Source organism: Alosa pseudoharengus, unplaced genomic scaffold (genome assembly GCF_046254945.1).
Source record: "Alosa pseudoharengus isolate Yale_2024_CS ecotype anadromous, Long Island Sound unplaced genomic scaffold, YU_APseudo_1.1 YU_APseudo_1.1_scf_2, whole genome shotgun sequence".
Classification (NCBI taxonomy): domain Eukaryota; kingdom Metazoa; phylum Chordata; class Actinopteri; order Clupeiformes; family Clupeidae; genus Alosa; species Alosa pseudoharengus.
Window position 1 is genome coordinate 55,658,731 of NW_027468663.1, and position 27,507 is coordinate 55,686,237.

The following is a 27,507-nucleotide window of genomic DNA, read 5'->3' on the forward strand; positions in this document are numbered from 1 at the left end:
TTCATGAAACACATGAATTTTACTTCAAATGTTAATAGAAAGAGTTGTCAGTGTGATTTATTAATGTGTTCCCTACATGCATTTAAAATAAACGATTCATCAATTCAGTATCTGAATATATTTGATTGCTATTTTTCAGTTTGTGGAAATTAGAAAATTGTAGTTCTGGATGGTAAACATTAATCTCAGTTTAGCATTATTTTTGTGGGGATGTCATCAGGTAGTAAATAAACAGTACAAACCAGTGGTAAATTTTTCTGGCTTGAAGATAGTTTGACTTAAAAAATAAATAAATAAATAATATCTCTGATTATTATTGCATTTGATATAACCTCAGCTAACAATTGGTGTTGGGAAACGGCAACATTGCTAAATGACCATAGGGCCACGTTATGGCCACGTTGCTCAAGTCACCAAATGGCAACGTTACCAAATGACCATAGCGCCACGTTGCGGCCACGTTATTTAGACCACTAAATGGCAACGTTGCCAAATGACCATAGGGCCACGTTATGGCCACGTTGCTCAAGTCACCAAATGGCAACGTTACCAAATGACCATAGCGCCACGTTGCGGCCACGTTATTTACACCACCAAATGGCAACGTTACCAAATGACCGTAGGGCCACGTTATGGCCACGTTGCTCAAGTCACCAAATGGCAACGTTACCAAATGACCAAAGCGCCACGTTGCGGCCACGTTATTTACACCATCAAATGGCAACGTTACCAAATTACCATAGGGCCATGTTATGGCCACGTTGCTCAAGTCACCAAATGGCAACGTTACCAAATGACCATAGGGCCACGTTATGGCCACGTTATTTACACCACCAAACGGCAACATTACCAAATGACCTTAGCGCCACGTTGTGGCAACGTTGCTCAAGTCACCAAATGGCCACTTCATAGTGGCAACGTTGTGGCCACGTTGCAGGAAGGTTGCCAGAATGTTAGTTGGCCGTGACCAACTGGCAACTTATAGGCAACGTGGCTGTTTAGTTGTGTGTTAGCTGGGATAGCGCCATCATGTGGGTAATATTGTCACAACAGGCTGATGCAAGCAACATGAAAGTGTTGCTCGCAAGGAATTGGTTGGTGGTCTTGTATTTTGAGTTTGACACGGTATAGAAATTCTTTCACACAAACTAGCGTCACAGTTTTATGTCACCGCCGATTTGGAGGTGCAAACAATCGGATTTTTGGTTATTAAACCGATCAGTTAACTTCAAAATAAGCATTTTACTTTGGATAGACTATAGCAATACATCATAGGAATGATTAACGTCAAAAAATCTAGACTGGACTAACTCAACATTTGACACCTCCGATATGTTTAGTGTTCGAAAGACATCAAATGGCCCATTTTCGTTACCAAATTGATGGCCAAGGAGCCAGAAGTGAACACGCATGTATGGCTATAAAAACTGTGCCTTCATTTTACAATTTTAACACGAGAAAAAAACTTTTCTAACCCTTGAGCCAGCTCCTTACTATGTGATCTCAATGGCAATGCAGCGTTTGTTTGCACCTCCAAAAGCATGGCGTACCTCGTTACCTCCCAAAAACGCCCTTAAACGCCCACAAATACTTGTATGTTTGTGTGAAAGAATGGTATTACACCCAAAGGAAGACACAGTCTAGATAGCTTCTGTCCCTTGGCTAAAAACGGTTTAATCTGTTTGTATCATACCTTACAGGGCCAGGTACCTTACAGGGCAGTAAGGTCTGTATACATAAATGAAAAGGTTAGTTAGGTGTAGAGAATAGAACATGATGTTTAAAGCCACCTGAGGTATGTTACAAAGAGGTAGGATGGTTACATAACACTAAATAGGATTCATGCATTATCATACTGGTTAAGTTCAAATAGTCCAGTGTAGGGAATTAATTGTCCATAGGGATTAGGAGTTGTCATAGGGCAAGTAGTGGGTCGCTATGCTGCGAGGACCAGGTATCCAGGCAGTGTATATCTGAATGTAAAGATTTTTTTGGCAAGTGCTGACCGGTGCAGCTGTGCTGATGTCAGTTCTTTCTGCCTGTCAGGTGCGCTGTTAGCTGCAGAGCATGTCAAGGGTGCTGTCAGTGTGTCGGTGGAGGAGGGCAAAGACAACAAGCTGCGTGTCTCTGAGTGAGTACATACACACTCATACACACACACTCTCTCACACACACACACACACTTGCTTACAGTAACGGGATTGTAATCAATATGGAGCGTGTCTCATTTCAGGGGCTACATGGTTCTAAGGCCAGATTCGTAGACCGGTTGCGTCATAGTAGCGCGACTAGTGCTGTCCCATTTCGTGGGCTCCTTCGAATTCGGCCGACAAATCCACCCTTCTTTCCCCTGAAACGGAGTGCGCATCGGGTGTATGCTTCACGGCCTACCTGGTCCCCCAAGATTCGATACGTTTATGACGTTTCATTCAAGACATGGCGAGACAGTCGGCAGAGCCTACACATGTAAACATTTAATAAACGGTTTAATAACATTTAAATTAAATGTAAATTGCTATGTAGCCGATTTCCGTATCAAACCTAAATTTAGAATCACTTTCTAAATAAATCTGTTCAAACATTTCAAATTTAAGTCATATTAACATGCTCAGATATGATTACTGGTCAGTAGTCTATTAGGCCTACTATATTTTCCACGACTTAGGCTACTAGAAGACCGTTAAACAACACATTTAAAGAAACTAGTTGATGGCATTTTGCATAAAGGCTATAATTAGTTCAAGGGAGGATTACGTCCACCAAAGGTTTATTAAAGCGTCTGTGACATCTAGCTTACGGACGGATAATAACAAATTAACTTTGATAAATTATTAATTTGTCCATTAGCAAAGCAGCAAATACAATTTCATCAGTTCAAATGAACTAATGTGTTTGAACCGCAGCCTGACGCACACGATGCCGCTGTAGATCACAACATAGTTTTCGCGAGGTGTAGCCTAACATAGCTAGTAAGCCTAAAGCAAGTCTGATTACTAACATTGTAAATGTGCATTATAAGAAAATAGCCTACTATAGCGATCTATTTTATGTGGCAAAGGCATGTGGTCATGATTCTTTGTGCATGATCGAGATAATGAAAGACATTTAGCCCTACAACAACACAGCACAACAAGAGATGAAAACCTCTGCTAAATGGATGCTCAGCAGCTGAACCACAAATATATTTGTCAACGTTGCAGTTGGAAAAACTTATCGCCAGGTCAGTTAACAAGTGAGATGAAGTGCAATATGATGCATTCAATCAGATATGTCTGCAAACGACCATTACATTAGCTACAGTCACCACCATAAGTTACTCAACCGATCACAGCTGTCCGGCTATAGGCTACGTTATTCTGCCGTCCTAGCCAGGCTACCTTAACTGTTGATATTCCCTCCTAAGTTTTTGAAATTAGTCTACATGTCAGCAATCAGAGAAAGAAATTACGCTGCCCGTGCCCACCGACCTCTTTAAAGTTTGGTTTTAACCAGGCTAGAAAGAGAAAGGCCAAGGCTACTCGCATGAATATGCTCCAACTCCCTTTGAAATCGCTATCTCTTGAAAAGTAAAGCGACACTTGTGTGATTGCTTTTTAGCCGGTGGATGAACAAATTATTTAAAATTGGAGATGGACGAGGCAGGCAAAGGCTATATGGGCATGTACCCTCCTATCACATTTTTGACTAGTCTTATAATAAATTAATATTGACAGATGCCGCAATTAATTCCTTGATAACAATTCCTTTGCATTGTAGCCTGAATGTTGTTCTAGGATAAGTGTCTGCTAAATTAATCAATGTAAACATGCTAAATGATAGAGAGCAGCTAAAAAAAAAAAAAACTCAATCCTTTTAGTTTGGAAGGACTTGCATAATTGTATATCTTTTTAATAATTCAAATAGATTGATGATTGCTCTCACTCAGTTAGCCTAGTTCATATTATTGTATCCTATACATAAAACATAACACGTTGATCTGAAAGGATGCTTTTCATAAACATGAGTTAGAAAGATCAGTAGGCCTACTCGGGCTAATGACGTAACAGATCCGTTCTTTTAGGCTAGACCGTCCTATTTAAAAAAACGTTGGTCCAGCCAGGTCCGGTCTATGCGGTCACAGAAGACCAGTGCTAGGTAGCACGAATGCTCCGAAGCATCCGGCCCCTGAAATGAGACATGCCCATGGTGTAGTGGCAGAGAGATGGCTCTATACACAGATTGCCTGGACCACTGTGGGTTACCATTGCTTGACTCTTCTTCCTCTTCTTCCTCTGTGTGTCTGCAGCGATATTCAGTTCAGCGATGTGAACTCCATCAGCCGTTACCTGGCCAGGGTGGCCCCCAGCCTCGGCCTCTACGGTTCCAACATGCTGGAGCAAACAGAGGTGAGCAAGCTCAGCACTTGCACCAAGACTTCTACCACATTGGGGCAGCCGTGGCCTACTGGTTAGCACTTCGGACTTGTAACCGGAGGGTTACCGGTTCGAACCCCGACCAGTAGACACGGCTGAAGTGCCCTTGAGCAAGGCACCTAACCCCTCACTGCTCCCCGAGCGCCGCTGTTGTTGTCCGCCGCTGCAGGCAGCTCACTGCGCCAGGATTAGTGTGTGCTTCACTTCACTGTGTGCGGAGTGTGTTTCACTAATTCACGGATTGGGGTAAATGCAGATACCAAATTTCCCTCACGGGATCAAAAGAGTATATATACTTATACTTATATACATCCCTGTTTGGATGGGTGGGATGCAGGGCTTAAAGCATTCCGGTAACGTGCCGAATCTGACATGTCGCGGCTGTGAGGAAGATTTTCTCGGGAGAAAAAGTCGGGAAATCATTCTAGAGGAGGGTCATCATTTTCGTTGTTCGAGATACCGCTCTTCACCTACCAATGGCAGCTCTCGCTTTCAACCTAACAAATGTGTTTTTAGCCAATCAAAAGCAGAGCAGAGTAGGGCGGGACTTGGCTGCACGTTTTTGTAGGAAGAGAAGACATCCAGCAAACAGCTGAAAGCGTTGCGGGGAGAACGAGAGGAGCCTATTGGAGGACACAAGGACGTCTAGAAGGCAGCTGAAAGCGTTGCGGGGAGAACGAGAGGAGCCTATTGGAGGCCAGCAGAGCTGATAATCATTGATTGTTGTCGTGAAATTAGCGTTTAGAAAATGAAAACAAAAAAATCGCGATCAAGATATGTATGGTTGAATACTAGTTAATGTGGTGTTATCAAAGGCGGAGGCACAACATAGTTGGTAGAGCAAGTGCTCCTGGAAAAAAAGTTAGTGTAGAGCCCTGCACTTTCTTTCTATGCCTATCCTGTGATCGGTGGTCGGTATCAGCAGATACTGATTTCAGTGATCGATAATCCGTGATCGGCCCCAAAAACACTGATCGGAGCATCCCTAGTCGATCAAGATAGAGAGTCTGACTTGTGATGCATAGGCTAGATTTTTCAAAGCTACCTCTGTATGAATAGTATATGTATTTCACTTCCATATGTCAGCCAAACAAATTCATGTCTATCCTTCATAGGGTAAAACATCAAACATTTCTATCCTACTTTTTTCCCCAATTCCTCCCCCTTAGTGATAGTTGGCACCTGCAATGCCTGTATTTCTGTCATCTTCTTTAGAACTAATGGTCTCTTCTGACTGAACTGAGTGGGTCATGCACACTGAACTGAGTGGGTCATGCACACTGAACTGAGTGGGTCATGCACACTGAACTGAGTGGGTCATGCACACTGAACTGAGTGGGTCATGCACACTGAACTGAGTGGTTAACTGTTCTCCTCTCCTCTTAGGTGGACCACTGGCTGGAGTTCAGTGCCCGTCGCGTGTGTGGTCAGTCCAACTTGGCTCCGGCCCTGGCAGAGCTGGACAAAGCCCTGGCGCTCAGGACCTTCCTGGTGGGTCACAGCCTCACGCTGGCAGACCTCTGCGTTTGGGCCGCCCTCAAGGGTTAGTAGACATGACACGACCCGTCACGTGACCGCAGCTATGTTCCAGCTCTACTGGTTTATTGGGTTAGCCTAAAAATCTAGACGCACCTAGTCTAGCAACTCTCCGTTGGCTTGCGAGCTGGAAAAATTAAACTTCGATAAGGCCAACCACATCGTGTATAGAGTCGGTAGGCGGGCAGATGGCAGATGATTGATGGCAGATGATTGATGGCAGATGATTGATGGCAGAGTTGCAACGGTTCGGCATGAATTCCCTGCTACTTGAAAACAAAGAAGATGGATGTTGCTGTTGGCGAACAGCGTGACACGAGTTAAGCTTTTTTTAAGTTGGCAAAAGTTTGAACTAGCCAACTTGATGTGGGTCTGGCTCGTCAGGCTATTATTGGGTGGTTAATGTGATTCCATATCGGTAATAGACACTAGTTACTGAGAAGGTTAATTGTTGTGCATCTCCAACTTTTTCTTTATTATGAAGAATGAACATGCTCCAATTTCTTTAAAATGTCTGCCTAAAATGTTCTGTGTGTCGGATCTTTGTGGGGTCTAAGTAATTCTGTATTGAGTGCGTCTCTCTTCCTGTTGTCATCCAGGAAGTGGTGAATGGCAGGCTATCTTGGCCAAGGCCAGCTCTTTCCCTCACACGTGCCGATGGTACTCCTTCCTGAGCTCCCAAGTCCCCTTCGCCTCTGTGGGCAACAAGTGGGCAACCGCCAAAATGGCCCCAAGCAAATCTGTAAGTTCAGCAGAATTGAATTGACAACCCTCACCGACACTGTTTGTCTAGTCTCCTTTGTTTTGGGCTGTTGTGTTGATGGTGTTTTGTGGTTGGCCGTGTAGACGGAGGAGAAAGAGAAGAAAGCTGACGTGGGGAAGTTCGTAGAACTGCCTGGGGCGGAGATGGGAAAGGTGGTGGTTCGATTTCCTCCTGAGGCCAGTGGGTGAGTAATGCAGCCTGACCAGTATGGGATTATAAAGGCCCTCATAAATTTAATATTTGTGGATTTTAACAAAGACAATATAAAAATGTTCTCTAATATTTAACATATTAAAAAGGTGGGGCATAATGTCTTTAAATAGGCCTACCTATCTGCTAGCTTAATGAAAGGCTTTTACACAATAGATAACTAGCAGCTGGACCCCCTTCGCCATCACAGGGTTGTTGACCGTATCTTGGCTTAGTTTGAGTGGCCCTTGACATTTTTTACATCTGAAAAATCTGCAAAAGATTTAATTTTGTTAGCCCTATGAAGCATAATTAAATGTACTCAGTCCTAGAATTATGTTTCCTCAGAAATTATTTTGACACACTTTTCAAGAGCAGAAAAATCCATACCCTATTGTAGAGGAAGAAAATCCTTTTGTTTTCAAAGTCTCTTAGCTTTTTATTTTTTTTGGTGTTTTAGGTACTTGCACATTGGCCATGCTAAAGCGGCGCTATTGAACCAGCACTACCAGGTGTCCTTCAAAGGCAGACTCATCATGCGCTTTGATGACACCAACCCTGAGAAGGAGAAGGAGGACTTCGAGAAGGTGCGTGAGCTGAGGAAGAGGAGGAGAGCGAGCATTCAGGCCACATACAGCCAGTGTATTAGGAAACTAGCGCTCGCTAGTGTGTTAGGAAACTAGCGCTCTCTAGTGTATTAGGAAACTAGCGCTCGCTAGTGTCTTAGGAAACTAGCGCTCTCTAGTGTGTTAGGAAACTAGTGCTCTAGTGTATTAGGAAACTAGCGCTCGCTAGTGTGTTAGGAAACTAGCGCTCGCTAACGTGTTAGCTAGTGTATTAGGAAACAAGCACTTGTTAACATGTTAGGGTATTAGGAAATCAGCACTCACTAATGTGTTAGCTAACCATAGTGTGGTGTGATTTAACAGTGAATACTCAAGCCGCCACAGATTTTGCTACCGATAAACACAGCACTTGTGAAGCTATATACCATTTAGCGTGATGTCCTTTGTAGAATGATCAGTTGAACACAGCTGCCTCAATGTTGTGGTTTATCGGAACCCCTCCCTCTGCCCCCTCTTGTCCTCAGGTGATCCTGGAGGATGTGGCCATGCTGCAGATCAAGCCGGACCAGTTCACCTACACCAGCGACCACTTCCCCACCATCGAGAAGCTGGCGGAGCAGCTCCTGAGGGACGGCAAGGCCTACATCGACGACACGCCGGCCGAGCAGATGAAACAGGAGCGCGAGCAGAGGGTGGAGTCCAAGAACCGCAGCAACTGTACGTGGAACACACACACACACACACACATCAGTTTTATTTATTATAGTGAATTTCAAATAGGCAACGCAGTTTGCTTTACACCGTCAACAAGCAACACAGCACACAAAAACCCACACGAAAGTGTTCGTACACAAAAAGATATGAATGGTCATAAACGCATGTTACATTTAGGGTGTCACGTGCACCACCTGGCTCTAGGAAGCAGTTGTTTTGTAGAATCATGCCAGATAAATATTTGTGGCTAAAACTTGATGTGTTAATGGTGTGTGTGTTTGTGTGTGTGCGTGTGTGCGTGTGTGCGTGTGTGCGTGTGTGCGTGTGTGCGTGTGTGCGTGTGTGCGTGTATGTGTGTGTGTGTGTGTGCGTGTGTGCGCGTGCGCGTGCGTGTTCCCTGCAGCCTTGGAGAAGAACATGAAGATGTGGGCGGAGATGAAGGCAGGGACGGACTTCGGCCAGACCTGCTGCATGCGAGCCAAAATGGACATGAGCTCCAACAACGGCTGTCTCCGCGACCCCACGCTCTACCGCTGCAAGAACCAGCCGCACCCACGCACCGGCAGCGCCTACAGGTACGTCCTGCGCTACGCTACGCCACGCCACGCCGTACGCCATCACGCTATGGGCCTGTCCGAAGCAGAGGGCAGCTACCAGCTACCTCGCTACCTTCAACTGTGTCACGAGTCACTTGCTGCGGCCGCCAGCTATGCATTTCTGAATCTGAATCCAACTTGTCAAGTTGACGTCCCAGACGGTAGCTCCAAATGCGTTGCAGCGTCTGCCACCTACCGTGGCCCGTGTCCTTGGTGAACTGGCTTGGGGGAGCACAAGATGCACGTAAAGCACACCAGTAGATGTGCACCAGATGGGGCAGCCGTGGCCTACTGGTTAGCGCCTCAGATTTGTAACCGGAGGGTTGCCGGTTCGAACCCCGACCAGTGGGAACGCCTGAAGTGCCCTTGAGCAAGGCACCTAACCCCTCACTGCTCCCCGAGCGCCACTGTAGCAGGCAGCTCACTGCGCCGGGATTAGTGTGTGCTTCACCTCACTGTGTGTTCACTGTGTGCTGTGTGTGTTTCACTAATTCACGGATTGGGATAAATGCAAAGACTAAATTTCCCTCACGGGATCAAAAGAGTATATATACTTATACTTATCCCCACCTCCCATTCTGTCCTTTGCGGAATACACTAAGAGGGCTGGTGTGCACATCCAAAAAAGTAATCCACAGGTGCTAGACAATTGTGTCAGATATAAGAGAAAGGTGAAGATCCGAAGCGATCGAAACGTTGCCTTTTTAAGTAAATAAATTTACTTCTGGAGCAAAGAACAGTGCTGACCAACCTTTCTCTCGTATCTTTGCAGGATATACCCCACGTATGACTTCGCCTGCCCCATCGTGGATAGCATAGAGGGGGTGACGCACGCGCTGCGTACCACGGAGTATCACGACCGGGACGAGCAGTACTACTGGCTGATCGAGGCCCTGAAGCTCAGGAAGCCCTACATCTGGGAGTACGCTCGCCTCAACCTCAACAACACCGTCCTGTCCAAGAGGAAGCTCACCTGGTTCGTCAACGAGGGTTACGTAGATGGCTGGTGAGTCAGGGATCTCATTTTGTTTATTACTTTTTTGTTTATTATTATTAACCAGCTGGTATTTTGTACTTGAATGACTGGCTAGTTATAGAATAGTATCATTTATTTGTAAAACATTGGCAGATTTTGCTTCCTGGAAAAGAGAATGTGTGTTGGGGAAATGTCCAGTATTATATGATCTTCAGAAGGTGACATGGCTAATGCTTTGTGCTTCCTGGAAAAGAGAGTGTGTGTTGGGGAAACGTCCAGTATTATATGATCTTCAGAAGGTGACCTGGATAATGTTTTGTGGAAAAGAGAGTGTGTGTTGGGGAAACACAGTATTATATGATATTGAGAAGGTGACCTGGGGCCTGTACTACGAAGGGAGCTTAACCTACCCAGATGTAACCCAGGGTTATTTTGTTAAACCGGGGTTGACAAAACCTGGTTATCTTAAGTAGTGTTAATCGGTACTACGACGCTGATTATGAAGTTGATTTGTTGAGCCGGGGTTAACCTCATTGGAGTTTGTGCGTGTTCACATAAAAGGGGCGGGTTGCAGCCCAAGTCACCACTTTCAATGATGACGCGATCACCTTATTTTACGGATCAGGAATGCACAATTATTATGACAAGTTATGAGGAATTAAAACCCACTCTACGACAAAAATCAAATACGTCGGCAGTGAACAAAGCAAGGCAAGGCTGCTGGCAACAATTGCAGATCGGGTAGCCTAAATGCCTAAAAGTAAAGTTTTATTTCCACATGTTCTTCAAATATGTGTTACGGAGGATTAATAGCTTGCGGAATGTCTGAAATGAGTTTAAATAATTAAATTGCCTATTTTGAGTTCATAGAAATGCCTACAGATGCAACACAATTTAGAAGTGGGCATATAGATTACAGTAATAGGATAATTCAATGTTTAAGTAGCCCCCATTGACTGATTTAATGTATGCCTAATCCTGTGAACATTTCAGATGCAACACCATTGCCAAACGCACATGGCAGCAGGTGAAAATGAAACACACACATTATTCAGAATAGTGGTTTATAGTCATAGCTTGCATTAATATTTCTTAATTATGAAAACATGTAGGCCTAGTATGCTTATAGCTAGGGATGTAACGATTACCGGTATAATGGTCAACCGTGATAAAAATTTTGACTATAATAATTACCGTTTTCATTTCAAACATCATGATTATCACTGTTGATTACCGCGGTGTGGAAACCGTGTGTTTAATCCTTCCCAGCTTCATCCGAGCCTGCTTTTGACATACAGTAGGCCTGGTACAATGAAACAAAACTGGTACCCTACTGATTCTGTTGTCTAATTGATGGTTTTAACTACGATTCGGATTAGGCTACACCTGATTTTAAAAGGCGGAACTTTTTCACCGCAAAATGTGCACTGTATCATGTAGCCACTCTGCATCTTTTTATGTTTGCGTCCACATTAAATCCATTCCCCTCACGTTATCAGGAGAATACAATAGCCTAAAGTTTTATTTTGAACGCTTACTTTCGTCTCACTCATTGCATCCAAATAACAGAAATAGTAAACTCCAAGTTATGGTAGGGTAAGTTAAGCTATAAGCACATAGCCAATTAAACATGAAGAAAAAAGTGAATGGGACACTTTTTGAAACTATTTCAGCTTGTGTAGGCCTACCAGTGCTTTCTGAACATATTGAACACACTTTTAGAAATACCGTGATAATACCGAAAACCGTGATCATTTTGGTCACTATAACCGTGAGGTTAAATTTTCATACCGTTACATCCCTACTTATAGCCTTCACTTGGCCTCTGTTTTACAGCTAACATGAAAAAGGTGTCTTTAAACACTACTGTAAGGCACCAGAGTGTTTTACAGTAGCAGAGGAGTTGGCTATCGCAAATAATAGTGGAAGGCCGATTATGGAAGGGGTTGAGGGAGGCATTCGGTCGGAATCTGGTGCTGTGGAAATGTGTAGCCTTTATGTGCAGGGTAGGCTACAGTAATATGACATTCAATTCAACAAGTTTGTTAAAATGGACTACTGTAGGCTATGTCCGATTTATTTTAGGCTATTCTTGCTCAGATGTTCAGCATACTGTAGCCTAGGCCTATGTCCGATTTATTTTCGGACATAGCCTACAGTATTCTTGCTCAGATGTTCAGCATCACCGATTAGATGGAATACATGAATGTCCACGTAAGGGCATTGCTATGACGGGTGACATTAGAGACTTCTGCCTAGATCATCTGACAAAGATAACGAATTCCTTCGGCTGACAATCTATATCTTCATAGAGAATATTGTCCGGGTATAGGTGTGTGTGTGTGTGTATATATATATATATATATGGCGGTCTCTAAAACCCCTCGCCCTGCGAAGAGAGCCCCTCACGATTTGCGCTCCAATGTCGTATGGATCATCCAGGTACGCCGACATTGTCTCGAATTGTTAGTGGAGGGGTGATACTTATAAAGGGTGTGGTTAGCGGAAACCTCGGGTTAACCAAGAACATAACCTGCTCGGAGCAGGTTTGAGATGCAGCGTAAATTGTCATGGCAGCATACCTCGGTTAAAACATATCCACCTTTCGTAGTACGGGTTAATCGGGAAGTTACGCCACACGTGATCAAGTTACTCTCGAAGTTACCCAGATAAGCCAGTAACCCCGCTTCGTAGTACAGGCCCCTGGTTAATGGTTCTTGGAAAAGAGAGTGTGTGTTGGGGAAACGTCCAGTATTATATGATCTTCAGAAGGTGACCTGGTTAATGCTTATGATCTTCAGAAGGTGACCCGGTTAATGCTTTGTGTCTCTCTTGCAGGGACGACCCTCGATTCCCCACCGTTAGAGGAGTCCTGCGTAGGGGCATGACTGTGGAGGGCCTCAAACAGTTCATCGCTGCTCAGGTGTGTGTGTGTGTGTGTGTGCGCGTGTTCGTGTGACGGAAAATCTTTGAGTTCAATTTGTGCCACCCCTGATTATTGAGCACGGCCAGTACACAAGAAGCACAGCACCCCTGATTGACTGTGATGCTCACCAATCAGAATTGCTGTGCCCCTCACACACTATGCACACCCACCAACCAGAAGTGGCACAGTCAAGGAGGATACAAAAGTCATAAATGTGATCAAATTATCTGCACTATTATTTGTAGGTTTTGTGGTTAGGTAATTGCATCGATTCATATTACGATTGCGATAATTGTGCAGCCCTAACTCCGTTTGCATTTTTATAGATAATGGAAGCATATTCATGTAAAATGCTGCTGGTGACCTTTGCCCTCTGTGTATGTTTTCCATCGTGTCCTCCTGCAGGGGGGCTCCAGGTCTGTGGTCAACATGGAGTGGGACAAGATCTGGGCCTTCAACAAAAAGGTAAGAGAGGGAGTGCTGGCCTTCATCACCTTTAGTCCCACACTGACTCGCCTGGGGGTATTTCAAGTACCCGGAAAAGTTAACTAGGAGTAAGTCGTAAATCACCCAAAACGAGTCCTGTGGATTTGTTTTTTATGAGAAGAATGTAGACCATAGCTTTACTCAGAGTTAATTTACAGGGTTGTTACTAGACCACATATTTGAACCCCCCCCCGGACACGGAGCCCATGTCCACCATTTCCTGTGACAGAAAACCACCCCACACCTAATCCCACCCCACACCTAATCCCACTGTGGCAGAAACCCACCCCACACCTAATCCCACCCCACACCTAATCCCACTGTGGCAGAAACCCACCCCACACCTAATCCCACTGTGGCAGAAACCCACCCCACACCTAATCCCACCCCACCCCTAATCCCACTGTGGCAGAAACTCACCCCACACCTAATCCCACTGTGGCAGAAACCCACCCCACACCTAATCCCACCCCACCCCTAATCCCACTGTAACAGAAACCCACCCCACCCCTAATCCCACTGTAACAGAAACCCACCCCACCACTGTGGCAGAAAACCACCCCACACCTAATCCCACTGTGGCAGAAACCCACCCCACACCTAATCCCACCCCACCCCTAATCCCACTGTAACAGAAACCCACCCCACACCTAATCCCACTGTGGCAGAAACCCACCCCACATCTAATCCCACCCCACCCCTAATCCCACTGATTCCAGTGTGCTGGGTTTGCGTGATTGTAGCATCTCTGCTTGATCACGAGGGGCTCAGAGTTAAAGGTGGAGGGCAGTGAAAAGCTTTTTGTGAAAAGCTTTGAAAAAGACCAGTTCTTTTCAGTTCAATGCAATAATTTCATGCATCAGCGCATCATAGACACGTAAACATGAGGGCTGATGTCTGCAGATATGGTGTCCATCAGCTATTTGGGCCTCAGTTATGTGCTCCTGTTGCTCTGAGAAGATACGTATACAGGATGCCCACAGTTGTGGCAATCCTGGAAAAGTCATTGAATTTCAAACCCCATTTGGCATGAAATGCATTAAATTATATGAAAGTTTTGATAAAGTCATGAAATTTAATTTTGCCCTCCAAAGGTCTCTTGACATTTTATTATGCTATTTTGTTATACTCTTCCATGGATAGTTTCTTTGAGTAAATTTCTGCAGTGCGTTCAGTTTACACTTGAAATTACATTACATAATTAACCTACTAGAAAATAAATGAAAAAGCTTGTATTGTTTAAGTTTCATTCAGTGATCAGACCAGTGATCCAGTGTTTCCCACAGAATTGAATTCCATTTGTGGTGGTTGGTTTGCAGAATTAACTTGAATACAACAGTTTTTAACAATTAGCACAGTGTGGTTATGATGCTAACCAGATTTAAGCACAATTTAGTACCACCTGGAAAATCATTGTGTGGTGGTCAATGTTGATATTGTGGTGGGCCGCCACAAATAAGTCAATGAATGGGAAGCACTGTGATCAGAGTATGAACTTCTGTGTACTTGAACGTCCTGGTAATGATTGAACATTGTGAAAATGGGTGGGCCTTGTGTGTAACCTTGATGTCTTTTGGGGGTTATATGGTTTAAAGAAATGTGTTTTTTAGTTAATAAGCTATATTTACAGACTTATTAGCATGAGCTAGTGTAGTTCCCATGCGTGAGCAGCAGCTAGTTTTGAGTGGATCTGGGTAGTCTTTTAGTGTAGTTCCCATGCGTGAGCAGCAGCTAGTTTTGAGTGGATCTGGGTAGTCTTTATTACTCATCACAGGGGCGGCCGTGTTTCTCTGGGTTTGGCTATGGAGTTTTGCATGATTGCCTGAATGAGCTCCCCAGTGCTTGTCGGCTCTGCTTATGTCATTTCCTGTTGCATGTCATTTTCTACTCTCACATTCCAGAACCGTTATCTGTTCAGAACCTCCCTTCCTCCTTAACCAACTGAGTGTTTGTTTGTGTGTTGTGTTTGTTTGTTTTTGTTTGTTGTATGCGTGTTTGTCCGTGTGACCCTTTTCCTGCATCTGTTTGTCCATAACTTATTTTTCCTCTCATGGTTTTGTTCTTGACCACCACCTGTGCAGTTTCCTACCACTGTTTTCCAGCTGCAGACCACCATTTCTAACTGACCATCTTGACCACTGCTCTACTCTCCCTGTCTGACCATCTTGACCACTGCTCTTCTTTTCCTGTCTGACCATCTTGACCACTGCTCTTCTCTCCCTGTCTGACCATCTTGACCACTGCTCTTCTTTTCCTGTCTGACCATCTTGACCACTGCTCTTCTCTCATCTGCTGCAGCATGTTGCTGATGTCCTCGGCATCACCTGTAGAGCTTCCCTTTTGCCTCCTTTCCTAATCAACATCTCCTAATCAACATCACCTAATCAACATCACCTAGTGAATATCTCCTAGTCAATATCTCCTAGTCAATATCACCTAATCAATATCTCCTAACCAACATCACCTTATCAATATCTCCTAATCAACATCACCTAATCAACATCACCTAATCAACATCACCTAGTGAATATCTCCTAGTCAATATCTCCTAGTCAATATCACCTAACCAATATCACCTAATCAATATCTCCTAACCAACATCACCTTATCAATATCTACTAATCAATATCACCTTACCAATATCACCTAATCGATATCACCTTATCAAGGCTTAGTCTCATCCTCATTGAGTTTGATTGGAATAGGTCAGGCGTCAACCCAAATGATTTAGATATGTATGATGAGGTAATGCTTTCTGTTGTCCCATGATTGGCGAATGTCTTCTTTTTGTTTATTTTTATTTGTTTGTTTTTTTACCCCACTGCCCGTGCTGGGTTGCATTTGTTTCTTTGTTTTGATGCATGGGTAGCAGTCAATACACTGCACATGGAAGGTTTCAGTACATTTGAAACAGAAAGAAGCGCTCCCAGGTACAACTTCAGTACTTCCCTGGCTGCTGGAGAAGTCTTAGGCTGTTACTGCTTCTCTGTGGCATCAGGGATATTTAAGTCATACCTGTTTATGCTGGTGTGGTTGACAGCTTCAACTGATGGCTGTCTTAGGTGTGTTCCATTCTGTGTGTGTGTATGTGTGTGTGTGTGTGTGTGTGTTTGACTTTTTGAGTCCTGTCCTTGCGTGTGTGTGTGTGTGTGTGTGTGTTTGACTTTTTGAGTCCTGTCCTTGCGTGTGTGTGTGTGTGTGTGTGTGTGTGTGTGACTTTTTGAGTCCTGTCCTTGCGTGTGTGGCATTAAAACAGCATCTCACTCTTCTGTTTCCAAGCTGCCAGTTAACTGTAAAAAGGTACTCCTTCCTTCTCTCCTTCCTTCTCTCCTTCCTTCTCTCCTTCCGTCCGTCCTTTCTTCCTTTGTTTCTTTGTCCACTTCTCGTTTTCCCACCTTCGCCTCTGTCTCATCGCTCTGTTTGTCCTTCAATCCTCACTGTCCATCACTTGATAACTTTAAAGGAAAGAAACGTAAATGACAAAAAATGGCAGTCCTGGTCAACATCTACGAGATCTAGTTCCAACATGCTGCATTAGTGGCGTCACAGGCGCCGAAATGAAGGTTCATGGCTGGCGTCCATTGCAGTGAATTGCACTTCGCTCTCGTTCAGGTTGTACAAAGGCGAAACTTGCTCTGATTGGGTGGAAATCGGTAGGGTGAAATTCAGAAGGTTTTTCCTGGGTGGAGCCTGAGAGCTGTACTATAAAGCAAGGTAACTGGCTAGCCCAGGTCACTATAAAGCAAGGTAACTGGCTAGCCCAGGTCACTATAAAGCAAGGTAACTGGCTAGCCCAGGTCACTATAAAGCAAGGTAACTGGCTAGCCCAGGTCACTTTGAGAGTAACGCTCAATTAGACAATTTCAAAGATGGCTATTCCCATTAACAGTAAATGAGAGCTGTAGATATGCACTGTTCATTAGCAGTTCGATTTGTGTCTCACGTGTCATAGAAACAATAGTTTCCAACCTCTATCTGTCGCTATTTGGCTTGGGGTTTGTTCGTGTAACATACTGTGTAATGCTTTTTTACAATCTGGTATTGCTATATCTGGTAACAATCGCTAACAACAAACAATTGCTAACAAACAGTAGCATTTTCATGACTTGTTAACAACTGGAACACAACTAGCCTGTATTTTTACATGTGACATCATTCTGAATTACTAGTCATTTTACGAGACAGCTGGAATGCGGCATAACTGCTAGTCTCTAAAGAACACTGCACTGAGCAGCTATAGTTTCTAAAGAGACGTGTTGTTTGGAGAACAACAATTACACCTGAAGTTGCCTGGAAGTCTTACGTCATAGTACAGCCTTCTGCTGGAAGACGAACAAATCTTTTTTTCCTTTTAAACGTGGTGCAGTATTTCGGCATTGATCTCTTCTCTTACCCATCCCCACTGCAATAGCCTCTGTGTGTCATGCATCTGTGTGTCACCACCCACCCACCCACCCATATGGACTGGCAGCTTCATGTAAACAGCATTCATTTGGAATGATTATTGTCCCTATCCTACAGATTTTGATCTGTTGTTTATTTATATTTCTGATCATAAACGGCCTGCAAGCTATTCTGGAGTGCACGTTGTTTATCTGTATGATCGATACGGTTTATGTTAAGAGCTGCAGAGTGCATGCACAGTTGTTGCTGTATAAGAGCCCTGCAGTGCAGTGCCTGTGGGTGTGGCTATCCCTGCAACGCAGTGCCTGTGGGTGTGGCTATCCCTGCAGTGCAGTGCCTGTGGGTGTGGCTATCCCTGCAGTGCAGTGCCTGTGGGTGTGGCTATCCCTGCAGTGTTTGTGCTGCTGCTGCTTAATGCTGCTGCTTGATGCCTGTGTGATGCTCCTGCTTGATGCTTATTGGCTGCGTCTTCATCACTGTCTTTGACTCCATCCCACGGTTCCTAGCAGCCCATCTGCAGTGCTCAGAGATGTGCTGTGTGTATTATTATTATTATTATTATTATTATTAGCTTGTGTGTGGTTTTGTCTTCCTCTGTGTCTTTGAGTTGCAGAGGCATAGCTGTGCATCCAGTAAGGTTGCAGATATGTGGCCTATATGTTGTATAAGTAGGCAAAACGCTGACGGGCGAACTCGTACTTATCTATTTCCTTCCTCTCTCTTTGTCTCCCCCTGGTGTCCGCAGGTGATCGACCCGGTGGCTCCCCGATTCACAGCGCTGTCCGAGTCTCAGTTCATTCCCGTCTCTATCGCTGGGGCCAAGGAGGAGATGAAGGAGGTTGCTAAGCACCCCAAGGTCAGCCCTTGCATTCCTAGTTACTGCAGTGTCCTAACAGAGCCCACAGAATCTGCGTTAAATCAAATTTGTGTTGTTACAGCAGTAAAAAGTGACGCAAGGTATAAAAGCACTTTGAATTGACAACAATTTGAATTGACACATCTCTCAAATATGTGACCTGTTCTGCCAGAATCAGTAGCTTTTTTTATTTTTTTTAAGTCAAAAAGTAGTTTGCACATTATAGGGCTACATAAATGCATAATATATAAAAATGAGAAGTTTCAAAATGAGGATGAAACCTTGTGTGTATCCTGTAGAACACTGAGGTGGGCATGAAGCAGGTCTGGTACGGTCCGACGGTCTACGTGGAGGGACCCGACGCAGAGACGTTCACCGAGGGAGAGATGGTCACCTTCATCAACTGGGGCAACATCGTGATCACCAAGATCCACAGGTCCATTGGCATTGCCTTAACTTCCTCATTTGGGCGTGTAAAAGGGGTTTGTAGACATTATGACTGTAAGGAGGAAATAAACAAAATAGATAAACAAACAATAGCTAGCTGGCTTCTCCATGCTGGCCCACAGAGCGCCATAGCACACACAGCTGCGTGCGGCGCAGTGCTGGAGACGCAGCCCGTCCACTTCACATGGGCTCACGTCATCCGTTGCCCAACTGAATTGTGGGTCCGTTGCGTCTCGTTGCTCCCGTTGCTCGCGTCGAACAGTTCAACTTTTGCTGGCTTCCACTGGAATCTGGAACTGGAATCTGTAATCTGGAAAAACTGGACCTGATAGTGGCGTGTACATTCGGAAAACTATTCGCACTTCACTTGCAGACCCGGTATAGCCCAGGTCTTAGCCTGGACAGTCAACAGGAAGCGACTGCTGTTTTTATCCTCCACATGATACTAGGTGTCTTGAAAAACGTACTGCAACTAAATGTGGCAAAATTCTACATATTGTTGCTTTAAGAAGGAACTTGGAAGGCTACAATAATTCAATAAAACTAATGAATAGTCAAACTAATATCAAACAAATCTTAGTTGGACTACTTTTAAAGCAGAAGGAAAGACTGTATGTCATGATCACTGACGCGTGTCTTTGAATCTCTTGGGTTGCCATAGAGACGGCAGTGGTGCAGTGTCGTCGCTGGAGGGCCGTCTGAACCTGGAGAACACCGACTACAAGAAGACCACCAAGATCACCTGGCTGGCGTCCACTCCCAAAGCCCCTATGGTGCCAACGGTCTGCGTCAACTACCAGCACCTCATCAGCAAACCCGTCCTGGGCAAGGAGGATGACTTCAAGGACTACATCAATAAGAGCAGCAAGGTGGGATTCCCGCAGGGGGGGTGTGGTCTTTCATGATTCTGCACTGCATGAGCTACCGCTAGAGAATAATTAAGTTGGCGTACACTAATTATGAAGTAGATATCTCTCGCCTCATTTCGGCTTAGAGTTTAGAGTAAAGAGTTTAGAATGAATATTTCTGTGCCAGAGAATGAGCAGTAAATAGGACATTGTTGTTCACTTCCAACACAATGCAATAACTTCTGCGTTTACCGATTCTGTTTTTTAGCTATTTATTTGAGAACATGGTGTGTGTGTGTGTGTGTGTGTGTGTGTACGTACAACAGAATTTTGTTGTATCTCATACAGTGACAATAAAAGATCTGTCTGTCTATCTGACGGCAACTTTTGTATTTGCCATCTACATCAGATTTAGATTAAGAGGATGCATGTACAGAACCCCGTTGTGAGTTGTAAACATGCTGTTGTGTTGTTAGACGGAGGAGAAGATGTAAACATGCTGTTGTGTTGTTAGACGGAGGACAAGATGTAAACATGCTGTTGTGTTGTTAGACGGAGGAGAAGATGTAAACATGCTGTTGTGGTGTTAGACGGAGGAGAAGATGTAAACATGCTGTTGTGTTGTTAGACGGAGGAGAAGATGTAAACATGCTGTTGTGTTGTTAGACGGAGGAGAAGATGCTGGGGGACCCCTGCCTGAAAGAACTGAAGAAAGGTGACATCATCCAGCTCCAGAGACGAGGCTTCTACATCTGCGATCAGCCCTACGAGCCAATCAGGTTCCTCTTTTTCTATGACACTCCATAATCCTCAGCCAATCCACAGATAGTCTCTGGCCTTCTGTTGTGTGTTGTAGAAGTAGTGTCCATAGTGAGACCGTGAGAGTGTTGCAACTGGACACGTTGAGCTTCCAACACTCTTCACAGGCCAGTAGATATGTTTGGTGTGCTGACTTGTGTTGTTTCTTGCTTGCTCATTCAGAAGAGCAGCCTTTTGGCTTGAAATGTCATTGACAAGTGTGGATCTCTTCATTTGTCAACGTTGTTAAATATTCTTCATCTAGCAGCAGCCATCCTAGTGGCTACTGTATGCAGTGTTTCCCACATAATTGAATTCTATTTGTGGTGGTAGGTTTGCAGAATTAACTTGAATGCAACAGTTTTTAACAAATTAGCACAGCATGTCATTGTATGGGAGCAAATCATTGTGTGGTGGTCAATTTTGATATTGTGGTGGGCCGCCACAAATTAGTCAATGTATGGGAAACACTGGTATGGCTAGCATAGTCAGTAGATGTGCGTAGAGATGATTGATGACCCTGGGTTGCCCCCCCCCCCAGCCCTCACAGCTGTAAGGAGAGTCCTTGTGTGCTGCTCTACATTCCTGATGGCCACACCAAGGACATGCCCACCGCAGGCTCCAAGGACAAGAGCAAGAGCCAGGCAGCCCCCAAAGCAGTGAGTAACCCCCCCCCCCCCACACACACACACACACACACACAGACACACACGCGCGCACACACACCCCAGACCTGCACCATCCCCCAGAAACACACACACACACACAGCCAGGCAGCCCCCAAAGCAGTGAGTACTGCTTGAGCAGTGAGCTGGATTGACCTGCTGAGAAATATATATTTAATTAATTTTATCTGCCCCGTCCCAAATGACCCGAATATCATTACAATTTTTTTGTTTTATGACTCGTAACCGCGGGAGACCACGGGCGTCCACTCAATTTAGATCAGCCCGCGCATCACTGGTGTCCACATAGGAAGGCCACCCTGTGGGGAGATGGCTGTGATCCATAGCCGTTCCTCAGAGACTCTCATTTGATCAATCTGTCTATCTGGGTTAATTATTTCTGTCTTATTTACAGAGGGAAATGTTTTACGCAGAGCTCTGAGAAGTGTCTGTATAATTTGAAAAACAGGATATTTAAGACTATATTCATGATATATAATATAACTATCGGTGTGCAGAAAGTCTGTCTGATAATACCCATACCTGTGCGTTGAGATTTTGAAACACTATTGCGTGTCTTATTTGTGCGTTGAGATTTTGAAACACTATTGCGTGTCTTATTTGTGCGTTGAGATTTTGAAACACTATTGCGTGTCTTATTTGTGTTTTCTGTGAGCAGGCCAAAGCTGCGCCGAGCTCCCCGGCTAAGGGGAAGGGGAAAGCGCCCCCTGCTGCCCCCCCCGCTGCTGCCCCCCCCAGCGCTGCCTCGGACGCCGTGGCCGTCTTCAACCGCGTGGTTGCTCAGGGCGAGACCGTGCGGCAGCTCAAGACCGCCAAGGCGCCCAAGGAGCAGGTGGACGCCGCGGTCAAGCAGCTGCTGGCGCTAAAGGCCGAGTTCAAGCAGCTCACTGGACAGGACTACAAGCCCGGCATGCCCGCTCCCGCGCCAGCCTCCGCTCCCGCACCAGCCTCCGCTCCCACGCCAGCCTCCGCTCCCCCTGCCAGCCCCAGTCCCGCCCCGGCATCCGCCTCGGACGCCACTTCCTGTCCGTTTACACGCGTCGCCCAGCAGGGGGAGCTAGTGCGCAAGCTGAAGACTGAGAAGGCTCCCAAGGTGAGTCGATGTCTCTGAGCATCGTTCTTCTAGTCTCTGCAAAGACTTCTTCTGTGTTGCCATATAACTTATTTCAGAGAAATCTTTGCACAATCTCACTTGCATTCCGGTCTCTTTAAACACTCTTTCTACCCCCCCCCCTCTCTTTCAGGACCAGGTAGACGCTGCCGTTAAGGAGCTCCTGGCTCGGAAGGCCGAGTTCAAGCAGATCACGGGTCAGGATTACAAACCTGGCATGGCTCCTCCCACTGCTGCCTCCGCTCCCGCCCCCACGGCAGCCCCCGCCCCCACGGCAGCCCCCGCCCCCACGGCAGCTCCCGCCTCCGAGTCCTTCGCCGTCCTGTATGGTCGTGTGTCGGAGCAGGGCGAGGTGGTCAGGAAGCTGAAGGCTGAGAAGGCTCCCAAGGTAAACAAACAAACAAACAAACAAACAAAACTAAGCAAAAACAAATCCACTGTGCTCACACAACATGGCTTTAATCTTACTGCCTCATTGCTTTATTCCTTATTCTGTTCACTGTTAAATACATTTTGCAGATTAAGTATAATGGAAAAGTATGCAATAAATAAACATGGCTATGGGATGGTAATAATGCTCTTAGAGATGTGACTCTGGTGACTTCTGAGTTAACTTCATGGATGATCTGTATTCAGATGAATGGCTTGTTAATGTTTGAATTGTAAGAGTTGTACCCACTTTGTGAACATAGTCTCTCTCTCTCTCTCTCTCCTTCTCTCCCTCTTCCTCTCTCTCTCTCTTCTTCTCTCCCTCTTCCTCTCTCTGTCGCCCCCTGCAGGATCAGGTGGACGCGGCGGTGAAGCAGCTGCTGTCCCTGAAGACGGTGTTCAAGCAGCTCACGGGCCAGGAGTACAAGCCTGGCATGACCCCTCCCGCCAGCCCTGCCCCCACACAGTCCGCCCCTGCTGCCACAGCGACCGGCAGTGCCAACGGCATCTACGAGCGGGTGGCGCAGCAAGGAGAGCTCGTCAGGAAGCTCAAGTCTGAGAAGGCACCAAAGGTCAGAGGGCGCCCGCTAGGGCTGGGATAAACGATTATTTTTTAAACGATTAATCTAGCGATTATTTTTTCGATGCATCGATTAATCTAACGATTCATTTTTTCAGTCCTATTCGATTTCGATTCGATTATCGATTATCTCCCCATTAATTCACTAATAGCAACTTATACATGTTTATTTACATATCTGAATGAAAAAACATGAATTCTTTAACATTGCAATATATGTTTATTGCTCTTAAGATTCCAAAATAAAAGACTATACAAGTGCAAAGTAATGCATTCTTAGTCAGAGGTAGCATTCAATAAAGTTCAGTAGTGTAGGCCTATGTCTAATTGAGTGCCTGTCATTTTAAGACGTTCGTGTGGGAATCCTTGCAATTAACATTAACACAGTTAAAAGACTGCTGATGTGTGGATGCAATTAATAACGTAGTTAGTTCAAATAACGGTTTGTACTTCTCCTTTGGACAAGCACTTTTGAGTCTTGGAAAACACTTTTCCATTTACATCGGGATTTTGCAAACATTCAGAGTCAAAAAAATAAGCCCTGCATGAATAACGAATACAAGCATCTGCTAGTAAGCTTGCTAAACTTGACATCCAAACAGTATTCTAACGTTAGCTCTGAGATACTGCTTGATTGCATACTGTAACTTAACTTAGTTTAGTCTCCTCAATGTACTATGTTGTGATAAGACCTTAGCAGAGTTTACTTTAACTTTTAATGCAGCAGTTTTGAACAAGCGCAGCATGGTCACGATGCTAAGCGGATTTAATAGCAATTTAGCCCACTGTGTTCTATGCAGTGCTTCTATGTGGCAACAACAATCGTGAATATTTTGTTAAATGCACATGCAGAGGAGGAGCAGCGGGCTCGTTACGAGAGAGAGCGGGCGGGGCAAGGAAAGGCTGTGTGAGTAAAAAGTGCTGCTCAATGAAATTATTTGATCTTATCTTTAATTTAAACAGTAGGCCTACAACATAGAACATCAATGTGTGGTGGCCGGTTTTGATTTCGTGGTGCCCAGCCACAGATTAGTCAACGTATGGAAAACACTGAAGGTGTAAAATTAAAAATATTTAGCAGCAGACGTTATGCTTGACGAATCGACGCTCATATTTTGCGTCGACGTCATCGATTACGTCGACGCGTTGTCACAGCCCTAGCGCCCGCGTGACTTTGCACACACACACCGTCTCACACACACCTCTCTGTGTCGCCTTCTCATGCTGCCTTTGCATGCATCACACACTCCGTGGTCCTCACCTCACAGTTCAGGGCCAGTTATCTGGTAATGCATCAATCAGTGTGTACTTAGTGTCCATGGAGGGACTACAGATGAACATTGTACTGTAGCTAGTTGGTTGTATTCCCTTTTTGTAGGATGTAAATGGTCTATATATACTAACTATGCTATAAAACTCTCTCTATATACTAATATATTTGTAAATTTCCTTTGGGATGAATAATGTATCTCGCTAACTAGCCATCCCTAACCCTAACCCCTCCTTCCTACCTACCGACGACGATACCAGAGCACGTCTACGAAGAGCCTGGCCACTCCGTATTAAGTCCCATTGTACCGAATTTTGGTTGCAGTTCCACCAGAGTTCCACTGGGGGCAATCGCCATGAGTGCAAAATGAATGGGAGTCAATGGAGCTAGATGGCTAAATTTGTCTTTTTCACCTGATTGTCGTTGACAAATCTCAGATTTGATTGTAGTTTGTATAACTTCAACATGGGTTATAGGTCAAAAGTTGAATGAACGAGTACTTATGTCCTTTTGATTTCTTACAGGTTGGGTCGTTGTTGCCCATAACACGCTAGCATTGTGCTAATGAATGACGTCATCAACACGTTTGAATGGCTTTTTAGATCAATTAAGTGACTTTAAAAAATATAATACTCAACCTAGTGTATTTTCTTTGTCCCCCTTTTCGAATACAATATTCAATTTACTTGAAAAACAATTATATCCCGAGAAAAGTGGATTTTGAGGGGTACAGCTCCATAGATCTCCATATATTCTGCACTCGTGGACGAGCGCCCTCATGTGGAACCACAGAAGGAACTGCAACCAGTTCAGAAACCGGAAGTTTTCCGAGAGTGGCAGTTCTCCCCTTATTAGACATTCTCTGACGATACTATAAAATATTGTATATAATTAGCTCACTTTCTGATCCACTTCCTGCAGGATCAGGTAGATGGCGCTGTGAAGCAGCTGCTGGCTCTGAAGGCTGAGTTCAAACAGAAGACTGGGCAGGACTACAAGCCTGGCATGGCCCCCGCGCCGGCCACTGCTGCCCCTTCCGCCCAGACGTCCGCCCCTGCCCCTGCCCCGAGCCCCGGTCAGCCCAGCTCACCCCAGGCCCAGGCACTGTTCTCCCAGGTCTCCCAGCAGGGGGAGCTAGTGAGGAAACTCAAGACTGAGAAGGCCCCCAAGGTAAGTGGCGTCTCTCTCGTGCTCTTACAATCGTTCTCTCTCTCTCTCTCTCTCTCTCTCTCTCTCTCTCTCTCTCTCTCTCTTTCTCTTTCTTTCTTTCTCTCTCTGAAATATTTAACTATATTTCCCATTGATGGGGAAGTTTACTGAGACACCTTTTGTGATAATTTATTAGCCTGGCGGGCCATCCTATATCATTGAAATGTATAGTCTGGAATCGAACCATTCACCTCGCTTAATCCAAGGGGCGGGCAGAGAATTGTCTTTCAAACTGCCTAGGCATGCAATAGGCCAGTGCTACGACCATATCCGTATCCGGTCGGCAAAACGGCAAATACATCCTTCTTCGAAAGGAATGACTTAAGTGCATTGTGTTGCTCTACTTTCAAAGAAAAGCACAAGTCCAACTCCTCCAAAGTTGACGCCAACGCCGATTCAAACAACCGCTCTTCGTTCGCCATAGCCACCTTCCTTGTTGTTCACCGTCGCAGGACTGTCGTTATCCTGTTAAGCCCGCCTTAAGACTCTCTAACAAAATAGAGCGCTGTGATTGGATGACGTCCACGGCGTCAGCCAATAGAAATCCCTATGGTTTGATACTAGACGTACAGGCTGAGCAAATGAATTTGCCGCCGCTAGGGTGCGTCTAGATTTCTAGGCTAATAATTTATAGCAATTTATGGACATAGTGCTTATTTTTAACTGATAAAAAGTAACTATTGACTACTGTGTTAATGCTACAGTAAATTAACTGCCAATATTTTAAAAAACTGTTGGTCCACCATGTGTCAGATAATATCACCTTGACAATGTTGCACTGAAAGACACGGTGTGTGTGTGTGTGTGTGTGTGTGTGTGTGTGTGTGTGTGGTCACAATATGTGTGATTAATGATAACGATTCTGTTTGTCACCGTGTGTGTGTGTGTGTGTGTGCTGTCCTCAGGATCAGGTGGACGCTGCGGTCAAGGTGCTGCTGGAACTGAAGGGCCAGTACAAGGCCCTGACCGGCGAGGAGTACAAGCCCGTCACGACCCCCGGGGCCCCCGGAGGCGGCACGGCCGGCGAGGACAAGAGCCGCAAGGAGCGCGAGAACAAGTCGGAGAAGCAGGGAGGAGAGGGAGGAGGGAAGAAGAAAGGAGGAGAGAAAACTCCAGGGAACAAGGACGGAGGAGCAGGGGGAGCAGGAGGAGGAGCCGGAGGAGAGGGACCCAAGAAACAAACCAGGTGTGTGTGTGTGACTGTGTGTGTGTGTGTGTGTGATTGTTTGTGTGTGTGACTGTGTGTGTGTGACTGTGTGTGTGTGTGTGATTGTTTGTGTGTGTGTGTGTGCGTGTGACTGTGTGACTGTGTGTGTGTGTCTGGAGGGAACTCCATTGAGGACTTCATGATTATGGTATTAATCTAGACGTGAAAACGCCATATTTGCTGATGGCACAGCCTGGCTTGTGAGAGACCCTGAGGTTGATGATTGACATGGTGGGACTGATTGCAGGTTGGGACTGGAGGCCAAGAAAGAGGAGAACTTGGCTGATTGGTATTCGCAGGTCTGTGGAATAACCTCTTGTTTGAGCATACTCTGGCATTTGGTGTATTTGTATAGCTCAGTTTAGCACCAGTTTATAATATTGTGTAAATGTGGCAACTTAAACCTACATTTCTAATTTCTAAAACAGACTGTATCTAAAAGTCTTAAAGTTCAAAAAGAGACTTTATCTCCATCTTTACCTCATGGCAGACTCTTGA

The 27,507-nt window shown here is 45.1% G+C and overlaps 1 protein-coding gene across 2 annotated transcripts in view; it reads left to right on the plus strand.

Annotated features, from left to right (window-relative positions):
* eprs1 (glutamyl-prolyl-tRNA synthetase 1) overlaps window positions 1-27,507 on the plus strand; it is a 43,573-nt gene that overhangs the window by 3,623 nt on the left and 12,443 nt on the right. Inside the window, exons 2-24 of one of the 2 annotated variants that reach the window (XM_076295564.1) lie at window positions 2,047-2,131; window positions 4,286-4,385; window positions 5,799-5,955; window positions 6,548-6,690; window positions 6,795-6,895; window positions 7,361-7,487; window positions 7,991-8,183; window positions 8,584-8,755; window positions 9,549-9,782; window positions 12,591-12,675; window positions 13,084-13,143; window positions 18,314-18,424; window positions 18,724-18,860; window positions 19,533-19,740; window positions 20,386-20,498; window positions 21,059-21,176; window positions 21,862-22,133; window positions 22,170-22,296; window positions 22,448-22,702; window positions 23,094-23,315; window positions 25,515-25,763; window positions 26,708-26,988; window positions 27,257-27,308. In XM_076295564.1, the coding sequence (XP_076151679.1) occupies window positions 2,047-2,131; window positions 4,286-4,385; window positions 5,799-5,955; window positions 6,548-6,690; window positions 6,795-6,895; window positions 7,361-7,487; window positions 7,991-8,183; window positions 8,584-8,755; window positions 9,549-9,782; window positions 12,591-12,675; window positions 13,084-13,143; window positions 18,314-18,424; window positions 18,724-18,860; window positions 19,533-19,740; window positions 20,386-20,498; window positions 21,059-21,176; window positions 21,862-22,133; window positions 22,170-22,296; window positions 22,448-22,702; window positions 23,094-23,315; window positions 25,515-25,763; window positions 26,708-26,988; window positions 27,257-27,308 (3,602 nt within the window). Of the gene's footprint in view, window positions 1-2,046; window positions 2,132-4,285; window positions 4,386-5,798; window positions 5,956-6,547; window positions 6,691-6,794; window positions 6,896-7,360; window positions 7,488-7,990; window positions 8,184-8,583; window positions 8,756-9,548; window positions 9,783-12,590; window positions 12,676-13,083; window positions 13,144-18,313; window positions 18,425-18,723; window positions 18,861-19,532; window positions 19,741-20,385; window positions 20,499-21,058; window positions 21,177-21,861; window positions 22,297-22,447; window positions 22,703-23,093; window positions 23,316-25,514; window positions 25,764-26,707; window positions 26,989-27,256; window positions 27,309-27,507 lie in introns of both variants that reach the window. The other variant, XM_076295563.1, reaches the window with a different exon arrangement.